This window comes from Cheilinus undulatus, linkage group 5 (assembly GCF_018320785.1).
Source record: "Cheilinus undulatus linkage group 5, ASM1832078v1, whole genome shotgun sequence".
NCBI lineage: Eukaryota > Metazoa > Chordata > Actinopteri > Labriformes > Labridae > Cheilinus > Cheilinus undulatus.
The window spans coordinates 22977752-22997177 of record NC_054869.1 but is presented as its reverse complement, the minus strand read 5'-3'; the positions used below and the strand labels follow the sequence as shown (position 1 = coordinate 22997177).

The 19426-nt window shown below is 36.8% G+C and overlaps 1 protein-coding gene across 6 annotated transcripts in view; it reads right to left on the bottom strand.

Annotated features, from left to right (window-relative positions):
- sgsm1a (small G protein signaling modulator 1a) overlaps nt 1-19426 on the bottom strand; it is a 50652-nt gene that overhangs the window by 18708 nt on the left and 12518 nt on the right. For all 6 annotated transcript variants that reach the window (XM_041787646.1, XM_041787648.1, XM_041787651.1 and 3 more), the window contains 4 exons: nt 4745-4907; nt 4314-4466; nt 4149-4216; nt 3368-3513 (listed from right to left, as the gene is read on the bottom strand). In XM_041787646.1, coding sequence (XP_041643580.1) covers nt 3368-3513; nt 4149-4216; nt 4314-4466; nt 4745-4907 — 530 coding nt within the window. The remainder of the gene's footprint in view (nt 1-3367; nt 3514-4148; nt 4217-4313; nt 4467-4744; nt 4908-19426) is intronic.

Here is a 19426-nt window from a genome sequence, read left to right as displayed (position 1 = left end):
CTAGCACTTGCAGCCAATCAAGGCTCAGGTCAGAGGCCGTTCCTACTGGCCGCTGTAGTAGGTGCGCTTCCACCTCTCAGCTCAGTGAGAAGTTGATACAATGGCCGAGTTACCAGCAGTGTTCGTCCTATGTAGAATTTGTTCATGCTGAGATGAAGTGTTTTCTTGCCTTTAACATGGCCATTGATTTCAGTGGAAAAGCAGAGTAAAATCATTCCACGAGAGCTGTGCCACCGTCAGTATTCGATTCTTTCTGTGAGAAAGAGGGGCAGAGCTACGGAGCTCAAACAAAGAAAAGAACGGGGGGGGGTGTAGAGTTGATTCTACACGGTTCTCATTGAGTGTTACATACTTGAGCTTTAACAGACTCCAGTGTGTCAGCTGGACACAGTCCAGTGCAAAAAATCACAATATTATCGGCCTGATATTGGTATCGGCAGATATCAACATCCCTGATAATATTTACTACCTCTTTTTGGATATATATACAGTCATGGACGAAGGTATTGGCATCCCTGAAATTCTTCCAGAAAATACATAATTTCTCCTAGAAATTGTTGCAATTACAAATGTTTTTGGTATACATGTGTTTATTTCCTTTATATGCATTGGCACAACACAAAAAGTAGAAGAAAAAAGCCAAAATTGACATAATTTTACATAACACTCAAAATATGGGCCAGATAAAATTGTTGGCACCCTCAACTTAATATTTGGTTGCACACCCTTGGGAAAAAATAACTGAAACCAATGGCTTCCTATAACCATCAACAATCTTCTTACACCTCTCAACTGGAATTTTGGGCCACTCTTCTTTTGCAAACTGCTCCAGGTCTCTCAGATTTGAAGGGTGCCTTCTTGCAACAGCAATTTTGAGATCTTTCCATACGTGTTCAATGGGATTTAAATCCAGACTCATTGCTGGCCACTTCAGAACTCTCCAGCACTTTGTCTCCAACCATTTCTTGTTGCTTTTTGAGGTATGTTTTGTCCTGGTGGAACACCCATGACCTCTGAGACAGACCCAGCTTTCTGACACTAGGCCCTATATTGTGGCCCAAAATCTTTTGATAGTCTCCAGATTTCATGATTCCTTGCACACAGTCATGGCACCCAGTGCCAGAGGCAGCAAAACATCCCCAAAACATCTTTGAACCTCCACCATGTTTGACTGTAGGTGTTTTTGTCTTTGTAGGCCTCATTCTGTTTTCTGTTAACAGTAGAATGACGTGCTTTTCCAAAAAGCTCTACCTTAGTCTCATCTGTCCACAAAATGTTCTCCCAGAAGGATTGAGGCTTACTCAGGTACATTTTTGCAAACTCATTCACATGACGACGATGGTCTGACCTGACACTTTTCCACCCTGAGTCTGCAGGACAGCCTGAATTTGTGTGGAGGTTGACTGAGGATGTTTATCCACCATTCCAACTATCCTGTGTTGCATTCTTTTGTCACATTTTCTCTTCCGTCCACATCCAGGGAGATTAGCCACAGTTCCATGGGTTATAAACTTCTTGATTATATGACGCACAGTGGACAAAGGAATTTCAAGATCTCTGGAGATGGTCTTGTAACCTTGAGATTGTTCATATTTTTCCACAATTTTGCTTCTTAAGTCCTCAGACAGTTCTGGGCTCTTCTTTCTCTTCTCCATGCTTGGTGTGACTCACACAGGCACACAACACAAAGGTTGAGTTAACTTTTATACATTCTAACTGGCTTAAGGTGTGATTTTTATATTGTCAGCACCTGTTAATTGCCACAGGTGAGTTTAAATGAGCATCACATACTTGAAATATAATGATTTACCCACAGTTTTAACAGGGTGCCAACAATTTTGTCCGACCCATCTCTTGAGTTTTGCGTAAAATTCTGACAATTTTGGCTTTTTTCTTCTGTTTTTTTTGTGTGTTGTTCTAATGCACATAAAGGAAATAAACCTGTGTACCAAAAACATTGGCAATTGCAACAATTTCTGGGAGAAATGGTGTATTTTCTGGAAAAATTCCAGGGGTGCCAATACCTTCGTCCATGACTGTGTACCAACTGTAAATTTTGGCCATATATACTAATACATTTTTGGAGGTTTAGGACTAGAGTTTTATGTCTGAAATACTTATTGAAATATCTGTATTGGCTGAAATGAATCTCTAAATATTGGTATATCAGATACAGACAAAAATCCAATATAGTGCTTCCCTACAGCAAAGGTGTCACATGCAGCACTAAAACCCATCTACAACTACTGCAGAAGAACAAAGTTCCATCCTCCACGGTTATCACAGTAATTTAAGGGTAAACCTTTATTGTTTCATTACAACAAAGCTGGTTCATTGGTAGATCACCATGGTAACTTATGCTGAATACCTGACCTGCTCTCCAAAAGGTTACAGCATGTTTGGCATAATGTTCAAAATAAGAAATTGTTCTGTATTATCCTCTGCCTACAGACCAATCAGATCTTTTGATCAAAGAGGTCTGTGAGCTGATCAAGAGAGAAGAGGAGGAGAACAACATACATTCTGCCAAAATACATACACTACTTCACACTCATCATCCTACAACAGATACTAAGAGTGTGAGGAGAAATTAGGCATACAAACTGTTTTCATATTAGTTTTTATGCTCCTCTGTTACCGCAGGAGTACCAGCTGAATTTTAATATCCGTAACATCCAGACACACCTAATATGAGAAATTAATCAATTTAAGGTGAGAAATTTGAGTTTTTGTGTCCAGTTATATTGTGCAATAAGCATTTCAGTGAGCACTGACACTAAATGTTTTTCAGTCAATTCTGAAGTTGAGGATGTGTTCTTATTTTTGTTTATGTGTCAAATTTAAAATATTTTCTAACATTACAGTTTGCTCAGAGATATAAAAATATGACCCGCTGACTGCTAACTTGTCCATGATTGTGATTAGCATGAGGCTGTTGACAATGGTTTGTCATGTAAGCTCCCTTCTCCCTCCCTCCCGTCCTGCCAGTGATGTGATGTCACACTGCACAAATTCAAACTGTATCCGATCAACCCAGATCTGATTTGACAGATCGTATTCCATGCAACTTGTGCTATTTACACTGTCGTAAAATTTGATTTGAGTCACATCAAAGCCAATATGTCAGATACAGTTCACTTTTATCTGTAGTATAAACACAGCCTTAAGCTTGGCACACACTGCAAGATAATTGTGCTGATCTTGGGTAAGATTCCCCTTTCTGACCTAGTCATCAAAGGCCTGATTATCCAGTGGTTCTAAAGATTTTCTTGCCAGATTTTCATGTGCTGTGTTAAGAGGTAAAATAAGAAAAGACTAGTACTAATTCTACTTGATGATCTCCTGTATCGCCAGTCTTAACACTTACACACAGTGCAGGTCTCTTAGTTGGAGAATCCTGTCTGCAGTGGCCTCCATGGATTCGATGTCTTTGTACCAACTCATCAGCAGACGGGTCTGTCCAGAAATGGTCAGCTGTCTTCATCTTTGTGTACTCCAAAGCACAAGGCCCCACTAAACCGGTAAAGATTAACAGTTACATCAGTTACATACAACAACTATCAAATCTGATAAACATTAAGGCAATAAAGAACTTCTGACTGTAAAGTTAAAATCCTGACCCTCTCTGACTAGGAACGGGAATTCATGTGAGATTTTTCCACACACAATGTTTCACTGAACCCTTTTTACTTACTTAATGATGCAGTCACAGTCCCAAAATTCACAAACAAAAAGCAAGGATAAGAAAACAGAATGTTAAAAATTAGTTTTATTTTGAAAAATAGGATTTTTACTGCTCTTCTGCCCAAAATTATGCCTTAAATCCAATTCCAAGCTGTGGTGCTCCAGTCTGGGGTCTATTAAGGAAAAATTGTCAGTGCATATTGTTGGAAGGCCAGTGAGGGGTCATGTCCCCTCTGCTGCAGGACAGACTTGTTCATCCACTCCATTCACAACTCCCACCTGGCTAAGAGCATTAGTCAGTGCTGCCACAAAGTCTCTCTGAAGGGTCCATTTTTCCGATATACAATTCCAACTTCCAAATAACAAGTGTCATTCTGCTCTTCTTGTTTACCTTAATCCACCTTAATCTAGACAAGACAAACCAATGTCGCATTACAACATGAGGCTTTGCACATGTATTTTACCTAACAAAGAGGCGAGGATGGGTCCATCCACAGGGTCCATTAACACAGCCTCTTTCTCGTAGAATTTACTGGGAGAAAAAAAAAAAAAGAAAGCAGGCTTTCAAGGAGACATCTTTTTACACAAACAGTAAAAAAAAAGAAAAACACCAGTCTATTCAAACACACCTGCTATTCTCCACCAGGTAGAGGACAATCTTGTCCAGCACTTTCTCAAACAGAGCCGTCCTGATCCACAGGTTTCTGACTCCCTGGGGGGTGAGGCTGGGCAGACGGGGCATTTTGCGAAGGCTGTCTTGACTTTGCAAGCTTTGACTCCGTCTGTAGATGGAAAGAGAACAGGTTTGAATAATAACTAAAAAAGCAGAATATTTGTGGTCAGTTCAATCTAGTAAAAATGCATCTACATAAAGGTAATGCCATGAGTAATTCATGAGTCATAAAAGCTCATAAAATCAATTATGTAGAAGCTTTTACGAAACCCTTCAAGTAAGCAGACAGCTGTTTGTTGTCTTTGCTTTCCCTCACAAAGGGCTTTGATAACCACTTCGAAGCCTGAAGTGATGTTAAGAGATGGACTGTGATGTGTTTATTCTCACTTTGTCTCGATGATCTGCTCGAGCTCCTGGGCCTTTCTACACAGCTCCTCAGCCGGGGCGAAGCTCTTCCCCACCTTCATGAAGAGAGCTGCTATTTTGTTGCTGCGCAGAAAACCTGCTGCTCTTCGTTTCAGCCCGTGCAAAACACATGCCTCCACGGCAGCTGTGTGGACACAAATACACAGAGATGCAATGAAAACTGTACCATTTACTTTTGTGAATTGAACTTAAAACCTTATGATACTGCTGCACCACAAAGGCACATAATAATAATAATTAGCTTAAGTGTTAAGAGAAAAAAAACTGATAATCACAGATTTGTAGGCATAATGATGAATAAATTTCCGATATTTTACCAGGGTTACAAATCTAGAGGGGAAAGATAAAAACAGTGAACTTGTTGTTCTGCAATTTTGCTGCTGCTGTGGGAGAAAATGTTATTTTTTGTGCCATGGAAACACTTTTCTTAGCTTCACAGATAAAACCGGAGTTACTGGCACAAATTTACACAAACAGCAGAGATGAAACAACACCAGCATTTGTCAGCATTTATCACGTGTTAAATTCAAGTCCAATATTTGTTCTTCTTTACCTCTTCTTTAGTGTTCAAAAACTACTAAAAAAATACAAAATTTGCACTTTTTTCTGAATCAAGTTACTGAAAGAGATTAAAGTGCTCAAAAAACCATCACACTTGGCATTAAATGTTATTTAATTAACTGCTTTGAATTTCACAATTACATTTTGTCAATCAATCAATCAATCAATCAATCAATCAATCAATCAATCAATCATCTCTAGTTTCATAATGCTAGATCATTTTAATCATATAATTTATAGACATCTTACATTAATACACCGAGAGAAAAACACCTGGAAACATGTGGCAAAGTAACAGTGTCAAGGAAAAATTTCACAGGTATACCTCAGAAAATCAGAATATCATGTAAAAGTTCAGTTTTTCCTGTGATCTAATTCAAAAAGTTATTTTTTATAAACTCTAGATTCATCTTATGAATCATGAATCATTTCACAAAGAGAGATATTCTAAGATTTTTTAGTTTTAACCTTGATGATTGCAGCTTACAGCTCACAAAAATCTGCTATCTCAAAGTTTTAGAAAAAGGAAAAGCAAATTGAAAAAGTCTAATTTGCAAAGGTTTGCAGAGCCTTCATTCTCTAACCCTGGTTCAGTACACAAAACTGGGGTGGGACGAGATCTCGTGGCACAAGATCAGAACACCACAAGATTTCTCGTCGCGGAAAAATCAATCTCGTGAGATCAATATTGCGCAGACACTTGGAGCAGCAGCTCTCCTTACAGAAAACCAAACCAAACTGGAAGTTATAAAAGATCACAAAGATGCCCTGGACACTTTAAAACAGTTGATGAGAGCTAATCTGGGACCCATTAATATGACCGCTCCAACCCCCACCCCCTCCTCCACCTGGGGCCACACGTGATCCGCCAATGCATAATAAGTTCATCATAACGGTGTGAAATGATGAAATAGTGCTGGTGAAAACCTGTGGCATCTCCATGAGGAGAATACAGCGTTTATCCAGTTCGTGTATGAGGGCAGACTTGCTCAAAGTGCCGCTATTTGTGACTTTGTAACTTTGAGTCGCTGCTTCGTCATGTCTCCTCATCTCACCGTCTGTCAGTCACACATCCAACAGCTGATGGCTGCACGTGTCAATCAGAAGCTTAACACGAGCGACTGGCGGTTTACTGCAACAGTAATCTTAGCTAAACTAACTCTGTGTGAGCGCCATAGAGTCCACTGTTAGCTCCAAAAAGCAAAGTGCTAGTTCTAGCTCCAGGTAAACGCGACACACACTCACTCACCAACGCACACACATTATCACACACGCTTCTGTGCGTCATGTCCAACGCTGTCAAAGCTCATATGATAAAAAAAAGACCACAAAACGATGAAGTAATCTGTTTATCTAAATTACAGCAAATGTGTTATTGACAGAAAGATTTCTTTTCAGTGTTTTAAATTTGGATGTCCTTAAAGAGGATGAGAAATAGTTTGAGTTTACTGATGCAGCTCTTTATATTTCAGTCTGTAGTAAACAGTGCTTAAAGTACTTTGAAAATAATCTAAATGCTTTTATTATATATAATTAAATTTAATATTAAAATAGTTATTGTAATTGTAGCAATGAGTGCATAGTGTGGTTACTTAAAGATTTTGTAGACTATTAAAATGAAAGGTTTGGGAGTCTATCAGGATATAAGCTCAACATATCAAAAACACAGGTCATTACCCGACACTGTACAGTCTCAGAGGGGTTAAGAAAAAGGTATAAACTCAATTGGGAAGCAGAATCTCTGAAATATCTAGGAATAATCTTAACAAAGGACCTCACCAAATTAACTAGCGCCAATTATGAACAATTATTTTCAAAAATCAAAGCAGACATTCATAGATGGAATCTCATCCCATTCCTTAACTTAAGTTCAAGAATAAACATAATTAAAATGAATATTCTCTCCCGCTTGTTATATATTTTCAGAACTCTTCCAGTGGAAGTGAATGAAGATTATTTTAAGGAATGGGACAAATGGATTTCCCGATTTATTTGGTAGGGGAAAAGGCCGCGAATTAGATATAATATTCTACAGTTGGAGAAGGAAAGAGGAGGTATGGCACTCCCATGCTTAAGGAAATACTTTTTAGCCTCGCTACTAATTCCTTTACTATATTGGTGTGACTCAAATTACGAGGCCAAATCTAAAGAATTGGAATTTAATCTAAATGTCAGTTTTCCTCTGCAGGCTGCAATTGCGGACAGAGGTCTGTCAAAACAACTAGAAGAGTTAAAGAACCCATGGATAAATCTAACATTAAAAATATGGCAGAAAGTAGTTAAATATAGTGAAATTCATAATATGCTAAAATTTTTCAGATGGTGCGCATACAATTCAGACTTCCCTCCGAATAGAAAGGACAAAAAATTTGAATCTTGGACAAAAAAAGGTCTCACAACATATCTGTCATTCACAGAGAAAAACACACTACACAGTTTTTAATACCTACAAAACAAACACGGCCTGGAGAAAAAAAGATTTTTTCAGATATCTTCAGATGAGGAATTATTTTAGCCAGAAGTGTAAACTCACAGATTTAACAACGGCAGAATCTGAGTTTTTCAAAATTCTGAAGGCAGCCAGTGAGTCAATAACACGTAAATCCATATCTAAATTATACAATGCTCTTTTTTATGCAAAGAATGAAAACACTATATATATCAAAGAAAAATGGGAAAAAGAGGCAAAATTAAATCTGTCAGAGGAAGCGTGGGGAGAAATTTGGAACTTCCAATGGTCCTCTACCAATTCAATGATTTGGAGGGAGCATTGTACGAAACATGTTATAAGATATTTTAAGACTCCACTCCAAGAAAAATATAAAAATATTAACATGTCCTGCTGGAGACAATGTGGTTCGAGGGAGGCAAATCACTTTCATGTTTTTTGGGGATGCCCCACATTAACTTCTTACTGGAAGGAAATACATAAAACATTGATTCTTGTGTTTAAAACTCACCTACCTATGAACTTTGAGACTTTGTACTTTGGTCGAACTCAACTAATGAATAGAAGGAAAGATGTAAAGGTACTACAGGCTCTTCTAGTAGCCAGTAAAAAGTCAATTACCAGAAGGTGGTTGAATCCTTCACCTCCCACATTGGAGGAATGGTTTGGAATCGTTTTTGAGATATATAAAATGGAAAAGCTAACCTATTGTTTAAGAATTCAGAAAGTTGAATTCAATCAAATTTGGGCTAAATGGATTGATTTTATTACCCTGACACGCATGGACTTTAGTAAACACACCTGAATCTGTACAACTTCCATCTCTCTGAATGTATATTATGTAAGCCACCTTGGTTCTTTTGTTTTTTATGTTCCTTTGTTTCAAAAAGTGAGAAATGAATGTTGTAAACAATGCTGAGTTGATTATACTTTTGTACGAAACATTTTCCTAATAAAAAGTTAATTAAAAAAAAATAAAATGAAAGGTTTGATTTGAAGGGCATTAAAATGTAGTGTGAGTCAAAGTTAGACAAGACATACTCTTTGGAAGAATTGATAGCCTATTCAATACTTAGTTCAAACATTTTTGAACAGACCTGAATGTACTGCAATTTTGACTTTCAGCTGTATAAAGGACATATTATCCACCCATGTAATTTTTTTTCCAAAATTAAAAAAGTGTAAAATCTCTTTGTGTCTTGTGGGCCCAAATCTTGTCTCGTCTCGTCTCGTGAGATAAGTGTTTCCTCACAACCCTACACCCTCCACAAGGAGTGTAAGCCACAGAAGGTCATCTATGAAAGGGCGAGCTGTTCTCAGAGGCTGTATCAAGGCATATTCATGGAAAGTTGACTGGAAGGGAAAAGTGTGGTAAAAAAAGGTGCAGAAGCAACAGAGATGAGCTCATCCTTCAGAGGATTGTTAAACAAGGCAGATTTATGAACTAAAGAAAGAAAATCTCAGTGGAAATTTCAAGGAGAAGATGAGAGACACCTGACACAGGCTGAAGGCTGCTACCAGTGCAACCTGGGCTTCAAAACATCCCAGCAGTACCACGGACTGATTGGCTCCATGCCACGATGCAGTAATCTGATCAAAACAAGCTCCAATCAAGTACTTAGTACATAAATGAGCATAATTTTTTAGGAGTAAACATTTATGTATTACAAGTCCCTTTTTCTTCTTCTTCTTCTTTTTTTTTTAACAAATGTTTCATGGTATTTTAATATTTTGAGATTGTTGATTCTAATTTTTGTGAGCTGCAAGTTGTAATCATGAACATTAAAACAAAAAATGTCTTGAAATATTTCACTTTGAATGATATAGTTTTTTTATTTTATCATATTTAAAATTATTACATAATACTTGATTACATGTTACTAAGTCTCAAAAAAAAGCACAGCCAGAAGTTTTACTCATGTCACCTTTATATCATTTATTATATCTGATTTATACAATTGGTGTCATGAGATTGCTGGTGTTAAATTAACTGGTGACACTGAGTTAAACATTCTACTGCGCCGCTGACTTCCAGATTTTAAGAATTTAACAGTGTCTTCAGAGCCAGTAATGCTACTTGGAAAGATTTTGCTGGGCCTCAAAGTATATTCACAGAGACAGATATAAGAAAATAAAATATGTGGCTTTCCAGATTCCTAAAGAAAAACAGAATAAAAGGCAGTGGCTCATTAATTATAATTTGGGGGCCCCAAAACATTTTCTAGGGAATAATAGTGTATCTGAAAGCAAAGCATTTGCACTATATTCCTTGTTTATGAAACTAAAATATCCCTGGTGTCGAACCAAAACCTTGTATTTCCATTTTCCATGAAATTCTTTTTCATAAATCAGTGCTACTGGTCAAACTTTAAATCTGTCAGTGGGTTTTAACAAATTTTAAACCAATAAAAAGTGTAAAAAAGATAACAACTATGACCATTCACTACTAAATCATGTGAAAAACACAATTTTTTCACCATCCGTTTTAATCATGAAGGCAAAACAAAACAGATGAAGTAAGATTTATCATCATCTACAGTTCCTCACAGAGCCTATCTACTGTATAGAGACTCTGTTGGTTCATGAAGTGCATAATATTCATGCACAACTGTTAAATATGAAATAAAGCTTAAGGAAACTGATGCCCTATGTGTTTCTCTGCATATCTTCTAGATGTTTATATAAGAGAGAATATGACATAATACTCAAGTGGTGTTTTGCTTATCAGGATAATTTTATGCCACCCTTGGGGTAACAGCTTTAAAATGTTATGCATGTTTATTCTTAGTGCATAACAGCACTTTTGCTTTCACAAACTTGTTTTTGATAAATTCAGTGAGCTTTACTGGACACTCAGGGCAATGACAAGATAACACGCTTTTACAATCACTCAGCTGTGCAGAAAATCAGACACCCCTCATCCCTCTAAGGCCTACGTGGCAGCGCCTGGAGCTGTGTTGACATTTGAGTCCTCCTTTCTGGACTAATCCTGTGGCTCTGCTCACATGGGGTCTAGAGGAAGGCTGAGGTTGCCATGGAAACCCCTGTTGATGGAGCGATAGAGCTCTGGGAGAGATGAACAGAGGGATGGAGGGGTGGGAACAACTCATAAGCATTGCAATCTCTCTCTCTCCATCATCCTCAATCCTTCAAACACGGCCTCCCCCCTGAATCTCTCTCCTGTTGCTCGGTTAATCTGTCACCTTCTCTGTCAGTGCTGTTAACAGGGTTTAACTCCAGCATGGGCAATAAAGCCATAATCACAGCCTTCATTACTCACTTTTTCAATTTGAATTTAAATACGTCCTCATTATCTGCTCTGCATCTTCATTTCTGCATTTCCCTCCTTATCTTGCTATCTGCATACTATTATAAAAGCAAAAAGTTAGCCTAATGTCAGAACAAAGCGTCACATTAAAAGGTCTCCAAATATAGTCCATCCTCCTCACTCCTTCGTCATGTCTGCCAAACAGTCTCAAGTGGAAAAAGGGCAAAGAAGGTGACTCCCAAACCTTCACACGTTTGGAAAGCTCTTGAATATCAGCCAAGTGATGAAAAAAAATAGGGTAAGCGTACCCATTAAGCCCAGGCACCATTTAAGCCCACTTGCAACTTTGAAGTCAATTAAAAAAAAAAAAAGGGGGCTGTTTAATTTGATACATTATTTTGTCCAATCACACAATTTCTTAATTATGTGTCAGTTTTTGTTTGGCACCAATCACATTTGTCGATATTGAATAAGGCCTGCATACATTTGTGTGAAGTTTCAAGGAGGCTCAGATGAAGTCTTTGGTGTTTTGGAACCCCTCAGAAAGAACCTCTTTTCAACTATTTTCAGCCACTGACTTGTTAAGTACATTCATATTATGTTATTTGAGCGATTATTGATTTGGTATTTGTGTTTAAACAAGTAGTTTTTTGTCATTTCTTACTATTAAGTTTTATGCGAAAAGATGAGTCAACACATGTAGTCCTACTGATAAATACACCGCTTAAGGATTAAAAAAATTATAAGTACACAAACTAAGTGTTTTCTGATTCATTTTACATAAATCTTCAAATTAAGACACAAAAAAGTGTTTGGGTGGGTGAAATATTTTCCAAAAAATGGCTTTTTTCCAAGGTGGGCTTAAATGGTACAGTGACCCAAAAAACAGCCAGTGTAAGCTAACTTTGAACAAGAATTCCTTGGTAATTCAGAAAGTTTGGCAAAAGAGGGATAACTGTGATGGCAAGTACAGTGTATTTAGGCTACAGGCATTTCTTTACACATTTGTTTCGTTTTGGTGAGAACATTATCTTTATTTCCCTGGTAGTCACTGTAAAACCATTTAAGCCCAGTGTGTTCCATTTAAGCCCAGTAGGAAATAATGAAACTTTGAGGTTTGATAGCTTTTCACTGTGTGTTGGATGTTGTTATACCTCACTAACTTCATTAACACGAGTACATAATAGATCACCCACTGCCCAGAAGAATTTTTATGTCAGTTAATTTTGCATAGTAATCTGTTTACAGTGAGAGAAATACCAACAAACAGGAAGAATTACAGCAACTCTCCTAAAATCATCATTGTTACAAGCCAAACATTAAATCCAAGTTCAATTAGCCTAGACATTGCTGATGCACTGTAATGTAATTTAATACTTTTAAAAACAAATACATTTTTTTTATTTTGTCAATACTGAATCAAATTTTGTCAATATTAAATAAAATGTTAAATGAAATGTTAGTTAAATACTGAAGTCAATGAAAATTAGTTTTAGGCCTACTTAGTCATGTTTGTTGTGGTCCATTTTTAAAAGCCAAACATTAAATCCAAGTTCAAAAAACCAATTGTGTTTAACATGTATAGCATGTTACTGAATTAATATGTGTTTACTACCTAAAAAATATAACAACTTTTATATTTCAGTCAATAAATGTGGTTGTGGGCTTATTTGGAACACAGATGGGCTTAAATGGTACTTAGGTACCAATTAAGCCCATGCCAGACTTTTGACTTTATTCATAAAATTTCTTTAATTTGTTCTTTAAAATATGCATTAGTAAATAATTATACTTTCAAATGAGAGATTAATCTTTCATTTTAAAAAATGATCATGTTTATAAACCATCTTAGTATCTATGAAAAATATGTGAACTTAGATTTTGGTGGGCTTAATGGGTACACTTACCCATCTCCACTGTGCCTCAGTTTCTGTAGCTACAGACTCTTCTCAAATGAACATAAGCATCACTGGCACTGTTACTGTTGTAACACTGCCTGATTGCCTCACACATGGGAAATTTTTTATCTTTGTAGTAGGGGTGCACCGATCGATTGGCCAAAATCGGTATCTGCGCCGATTTCCGTAATTTTAGGAGATCGGCGATCAGTCGATCCTTGTAAATAAGATCAGTGGATAAGATCGGTTTCATATGCCTCTACCTAGTAAAATGTGAAAAATGAAAGACTAAAGGAATGATATAATTTAGTAGTTTGGACAGCAATGCTTTAAACTTTTCATTTATATTTGAGAGAACTACCTCATGTGCAGTTAAAACAACAAGTTAATATTGTTTCAGGGGTATTGTTCAATGTTTTTCAATAAAATAAGATTGGAACACTGAAGGTGTATGCTGTCAGTTATAAAAAAATCGGTATCGGCAGGTCAGGCTTTTTAAAGATCGTGATCGGCCAGAGAATTGCAATCAGTGCACCCCTACTTTGTAGAGTACAAATCAAGAGATATGCACAAAGAAGCACAAACTGTCAGCTTTAAGAAATATGGAATATTAACTGTCAAAAAATATGATAGAACAAGAGCATACAGTAGGTAGGATCAGTCCTTTCTGCAGTCCATTCGGGTAAAAACAGCTAATAAACTAAATTGCCTCTAATCTTCCTGTGTCTGTGGTAACTGAGTGCATTAAGACTCTTGGACAGTGACACACAGCTAGCCAGCTATTTATTCAGGGCAGCCAAATTCACAAACATGAGGCCTTAATATAGATGCAGGCTGAGGGCTGCAATTTACATGTGAAAAAAAGCCAATTTTAGACAACGCTCATGGCTCTTGTGCCTGTGGAGTGGGATGTTCTCATTTGACATTTCATAAGCATGATTCATGTGCTGATTGCGAAAATCATTTCTCAAATAATAGAAACAAAAACAGCAATTAGCCACTGACAAAGAAAGAAAGGCTTTAATGCCATCACCTTCTTACAACAACTTAATTTTCTTTTGTGTTGTTGAAAGAGTTTATAACATTTAAATAAGGTCAAAAGTCATTTTGTTGCACAAGAAACATGTTCAAAATGTAATCTTTGTTTCAGTACAGGGACATGTTTGTCTATAAATAAATAGTTTACAATCTGTTTTGGAAAATGAAAAAGTCATTCATCAAGGCTTTTCAACTTGCTCATTACTACTAAGAAAACCCTCACACAAACATAAAATGATCAAGCTCACTAAAGAAAAATTAATTTAACCATCTAAATTATAATTGGTGAAAAGTTTTGGTGGATTTCACGACCACAAAATCCCTGCAGGGGTTTTGAGGGCATCTTAGGTCTATGCCCAAAATAGATGGAGCAAACTGTAGGCCTAAATCTTCAGGGAGATGTTCAGGATAGACTGGACTGGACTAACTCCATATGGAGTATGCAAGACAGGCACATGAATCTGTATCCATCATTGAGGGAAGACTGAAGAGAAGTCTCTCTTGTGTCTTTCTTTGAGAAGACTCAAGGGAAGACTGTTATGGTGTCCTAAAGTCTGAGACTTCAGGGCACCATAACAGTGTTAGGTACAAAAAGCAGATAAATAATAATTAAATGTCCAATTCAAGGATACTTCTGGACATATTGTTTTATGTTTTACCTTTGCTAAATTTCATATTTTTTATCTATGTTCTATATGTTTGTTATTTTTCATCAGTATCTTTCTTTTAATGTTCCCTGTGTTAAACCTGCTTTGTTTTAAACTTGTTTTCTTTAAATAAGCCTTGTCTTGTCTGAATAGCTAATAAATGTTAAGTCTTTACTTGTTTTGAACCCAAAAAATGTGTAACCACAATACAATAAGAAAAAAAAAAATTGCAACAATCAAAAATGTTTTGTTTGATATCTGTGAACAACAACAGTAAAGATGTGCATGTTTGATTTCAACAGATTTAAATTTTTTACTTGCTACCCTCTTAAACTAAGGGTTATGAAGTTTCTGTTTGGATATAGACCTGCTTTTATAGCTACCATATGAAAGATTTTTACATGAACCCAACCACTGAAAAAATTACTTATTGATTGAAAAGGCAGTAAGGGAACAGTAAAATGGTAAATGTTGAATATCAGGAGTAGATGACTTTTGACTTGTCTACTAGGCTGTCTGAGAGATAAAGTAAAATGAGCCATTAAGGAGCACAGTGACGCTACTTTACATCAGGGAGCAGGGAGAAACCGACTCTCCCATGAAAGTCCAGCTGCAGATCATTCATCTCTCACGGCCACCCTAACAGACCGTTCATCTGAGCTGCCATTTATTTCAGAACAGAAATACATGTCATAACTTAAGAAATAAAATTGGATTAAACTTCGGTTGTATGGTTAGGGTTAGGATTAAGGTCACTTTTAGGATACCAAAACTTGACCTGCAAAACCTGATTATAAAAACATTTGATAAAGCCAAGTAAATGGTCAGCTTACAGGAAAGAAGCTTGTCCTCCATGAAAACATTCTAACACAGCAAGCATAGCTTACATAGTTCCATTAGTTACGTAGATAACATAGCTACATAGCTAAGATAGCTAAAGCTAAGCTCACAGAGCAGCTACGTAAGCTGGGTAACTACATTCTTTACGTAGCTATGTTAGCTTAAGCTTTGTTTGCTTAAACTTGCGTTTCTAAGGCTAACTTTCCTACATTAGCTCATGTAGTAACGTTAACTACGCAGCTAGTGTAGCTATGTCAGCTTTAGCTATGTTTGCTGAAGCTCACATTGCTAAAGCTAACTTTCATACATTAGCTTATGTAATAATGTTAACTACATAGCTGGTGTAGTTATGTTGGTTTTAGCTATGTTTGCTAACTCTCCCGTTGCTAAAGCTAACTTTCCTACATTAGCTGATGTAGTAACGTTAACTACAATGAAATGCGTCGTACAGGCAAGATAGGGCACTTCTTTACTTAAACAGACAGTGTCTTAGATGAACAGTCAGTGAGAGTGGTTGTCAGAGATAAATGGTCTGTAGTCAGACTGATCAATTACATGGCTTAGGCACCGAATGTTGGAAGGGACTATTAGGCATGAAATAAAGCACAATTTTAAAAAACACTAATTGTGGACCTTGATTAATCACAATTAATACTATTAACCTTGACAGCCTTAGTTACTAGCATTAATATTAAATTACGATTTTGTAAATATGCAGGCAATCTAACTCTTGTTAAGTTAATGTACCACTGTTCCCGATGCTAGAGTGAGCTTCATCAAATTTTCTAAGCAAGCACCTTAGCCTTGTTTAACGGCAAAGTCCTACACTGCCTTTACTATTTAACTGCAACTACATGTACCTCATGTAAATCTTCCAACAATCTTGCATATATACAGTGCTTAACAAATTTATTAGACCACCTGTCATATTTGTCTCAGAGACCATCCAGCATGATGAAGTGCTTTAATGCGGACTCTTTCATTTTCAGTGAGCTCTCCACGTTTACTATTTTGAACAGGAATGAGGAATTTCAAACTGAATTCACCTTTTTATACCCAAATTTGAGCCGGCTCACTGGGCTTCTCTGAGAAGTCAGAAATTAATCAAGCATAACACTGAACCACTAAAACTCATTTTTTTGTTCAGGAATGCAAGTAAATAACTATAATTTGACATACTAATAAAGAAATAATGATGTGCTTTACTATTTTTTCAGTTTTGTTGTAAATCAGTGAATTTAAAAATGCATGGATAACAATAATAATTATATTTTAGCATTAAAAATATCATTTGGGTTAAAGAGCTTCTACATAGTGGTGTATTAACCATTGCAGAAACATAAAAAATGATTTTGGTAATTACCAATGCTGTTAATTTAGGGCAGCTGTGGCATACACCTTACTTTGGCTGGTGGTCTAATAAATTTGTTAAGCACTGTATTTCATTTATGACTTTTTTTATGACAAAAAAATTCAAGAGCAACATTTTCCTGACCATTTCTAAAATTAGAAGCTCAGATTTAAATTTGAGGGCAAATTAACTGAAAACCGTATGCATGTTACTATTTTCACCCTGAGGTTAAATCTTTGATGACTTCATGATAAACTTCATGATTGCAGTGGCTTGATGGTGCTTTTTTAAGTCATTATTAAATTATGTGATATGTTTGCTGCTATTTAACCACTGAAAAAGCTAATTATAACACACAGTATGTTTGCATCTATCATCACTTCAACGGAGAACAAAGCAAGGACTAAAACACTCAGGGGGAAGCTTTATTAAGGAAACTCAGAATCATAAATAAAATTGAAAGAATAAGTGACACACTCTGACTCTCTGTTCTGTTAAAGAAGACACATTCCAAAAATCAGTGAGCTAAGCTTACAATTTCTCTATTATCTGGATGTCTGCTTACAACTATTTGCACTTGGGTTCAATTTTCCTACTTGCACTTCTTAAAACAGAACATATACTCTCATACTGAAACTGCAGTGGTTTTAGCTTTGTTTTGCTACTTTTCATCTGAAGTCAACTGGTCTTTTGACACACTCTCTCTACAGGGTCTACTTCAACCAGCCTGAGCAGATTATCAAAGTAGCCATGATGGTGGGGGCTAATTGCTCCCTGGTGAGCTGGCCAAGCTCCTCTCCCATCCTCCACCCTCATCGCTGAAGAGAGCACAGCTGAAAGAGGACGTGCAATAACAAGAGCTATAAGGATCACAGGCGGGGTCGGGAGGAAAAGGAAGCTGGACCACCACAATACAGAGAGATGAAGAAAATATCCCTGGGCTGCTAAGTGCCCACAGAGATGTATTACATTTACAGATGCCTTAAAGTGACTAGCATCTATTAAATAGGATAAATAATAGGATGACCAAGTGGATTATATCCACACCATAGGCCAAGGTAACTGATGAGAATATTTCATCACCCACAGAGACCCACAATATTCACATTCAGAAAAAAATCAATCACAATGCGATAAAAAAAAATCATTCTGCGTATGAGAAACTATTTTCATAACCCGTCAAGGGGAATAAAATTATAAGATGAGGTTTGCAGTAAGCAGATTTCACAGTGTGATGGTGTATAACATTGACTTATGCTGGCTTATTAAGTTTTCAAGCTGTGCAGCAAATTCCTTTCACACAAGGAAACCCAAATCAGTTTTTCTTTCATTATGAAGCAATAATCTACCAAGAAATGTCTTTTTGTGCTACTCATAATTGTAGAATAAATGAGGCCTTGTTTGGACTTTGCCTGTTTTTTAAATATTAAGAATCACTTACTCACTTCGCAAGTGGCTCACTTTGACTGTAATGTTTGTTCTGAGCAGCTGTTCAAACAGAGTCTTTTACTCCTGCAGCTTTTAACTTTCCTTTCTGTTAGTTAAAATAATGGCATCTCCCACTGCTACACTACATCTGTTCATTGTAAGTGTGGCTTTTCATTTTCACTGCAAAGCAAGAAAACCAATGCAGACAAGAAGTTTCTCCAGATTTTACACACCGTATGATGAAGACTCTTTTGTAACTGTCCCCTTTTCTATCTTGCTGGCAGAGATGACTGTCAGCTCATAAAGTTGTGAAATTTTCTTAAAGTTGGGATTAAAGTAATTCACACTGAAATCCTCAAATATATCTTGCAGCACCAGACTGAGCCAGACATCTGATGAGTGTGATCTCCTGCATGTGGAGAGGGTGTTTCTAACAATAATTGCTCTTCCCACTGTTAAGTGTTGTTTGGAGGAAAACACAGTAACATTAGCTAATGTAATAAATATAGGTGTCCTCTATGTCTTTATAACTTTACACAACACTTGTACAAAAGTTCTGTTGATGATGTAGCTCTTGTCATCCACGTACTGACAGCTTGTTTTTAACGTGGCTGCTAGTCTCAACTTCCTTCCATTAAAGAGGTTAGAGAGGTATACGTCCTTACCGTTGGAAAAAGGTTCCTCTCATACGGAAACTAATCTAATAACAAAGCGCAACAACTATTATTGTATCCGCTCAAATGTCTTAAGATTGGAGGAACCACATAATTTATAGTGCTAGTATGAAGGCATCTCATCTGTTACCACTTATTAAAAGAAAGAATTTCTGCCATTCTGGCATGAAGAAGCTCCCTTAATTATGCTGTTTATGTATGCATGTTTTTCTTCTGTTTGTTTGTTCTGTATACTGCAACAAGTAACAGGGGAAGATTTCCCTGTAGACATGGAGAACTGGCAATTTAAGTAGATCATCTAACTTTGAATTGGACTAAATTATTTGTGAGTTATCTTCTATTTTTGGCAGCTGCCTGGTGGTAATGTGTGAACGAGAAATCAGTAATTATGAAGTGGCTTCTACTAAAATTAAAGTTATGAGCTGCTACGTTTATTATTTTTCCTTTGACAAAAACAGTTTTTGAGGGGGTTTTTGACAGGCGAACTGG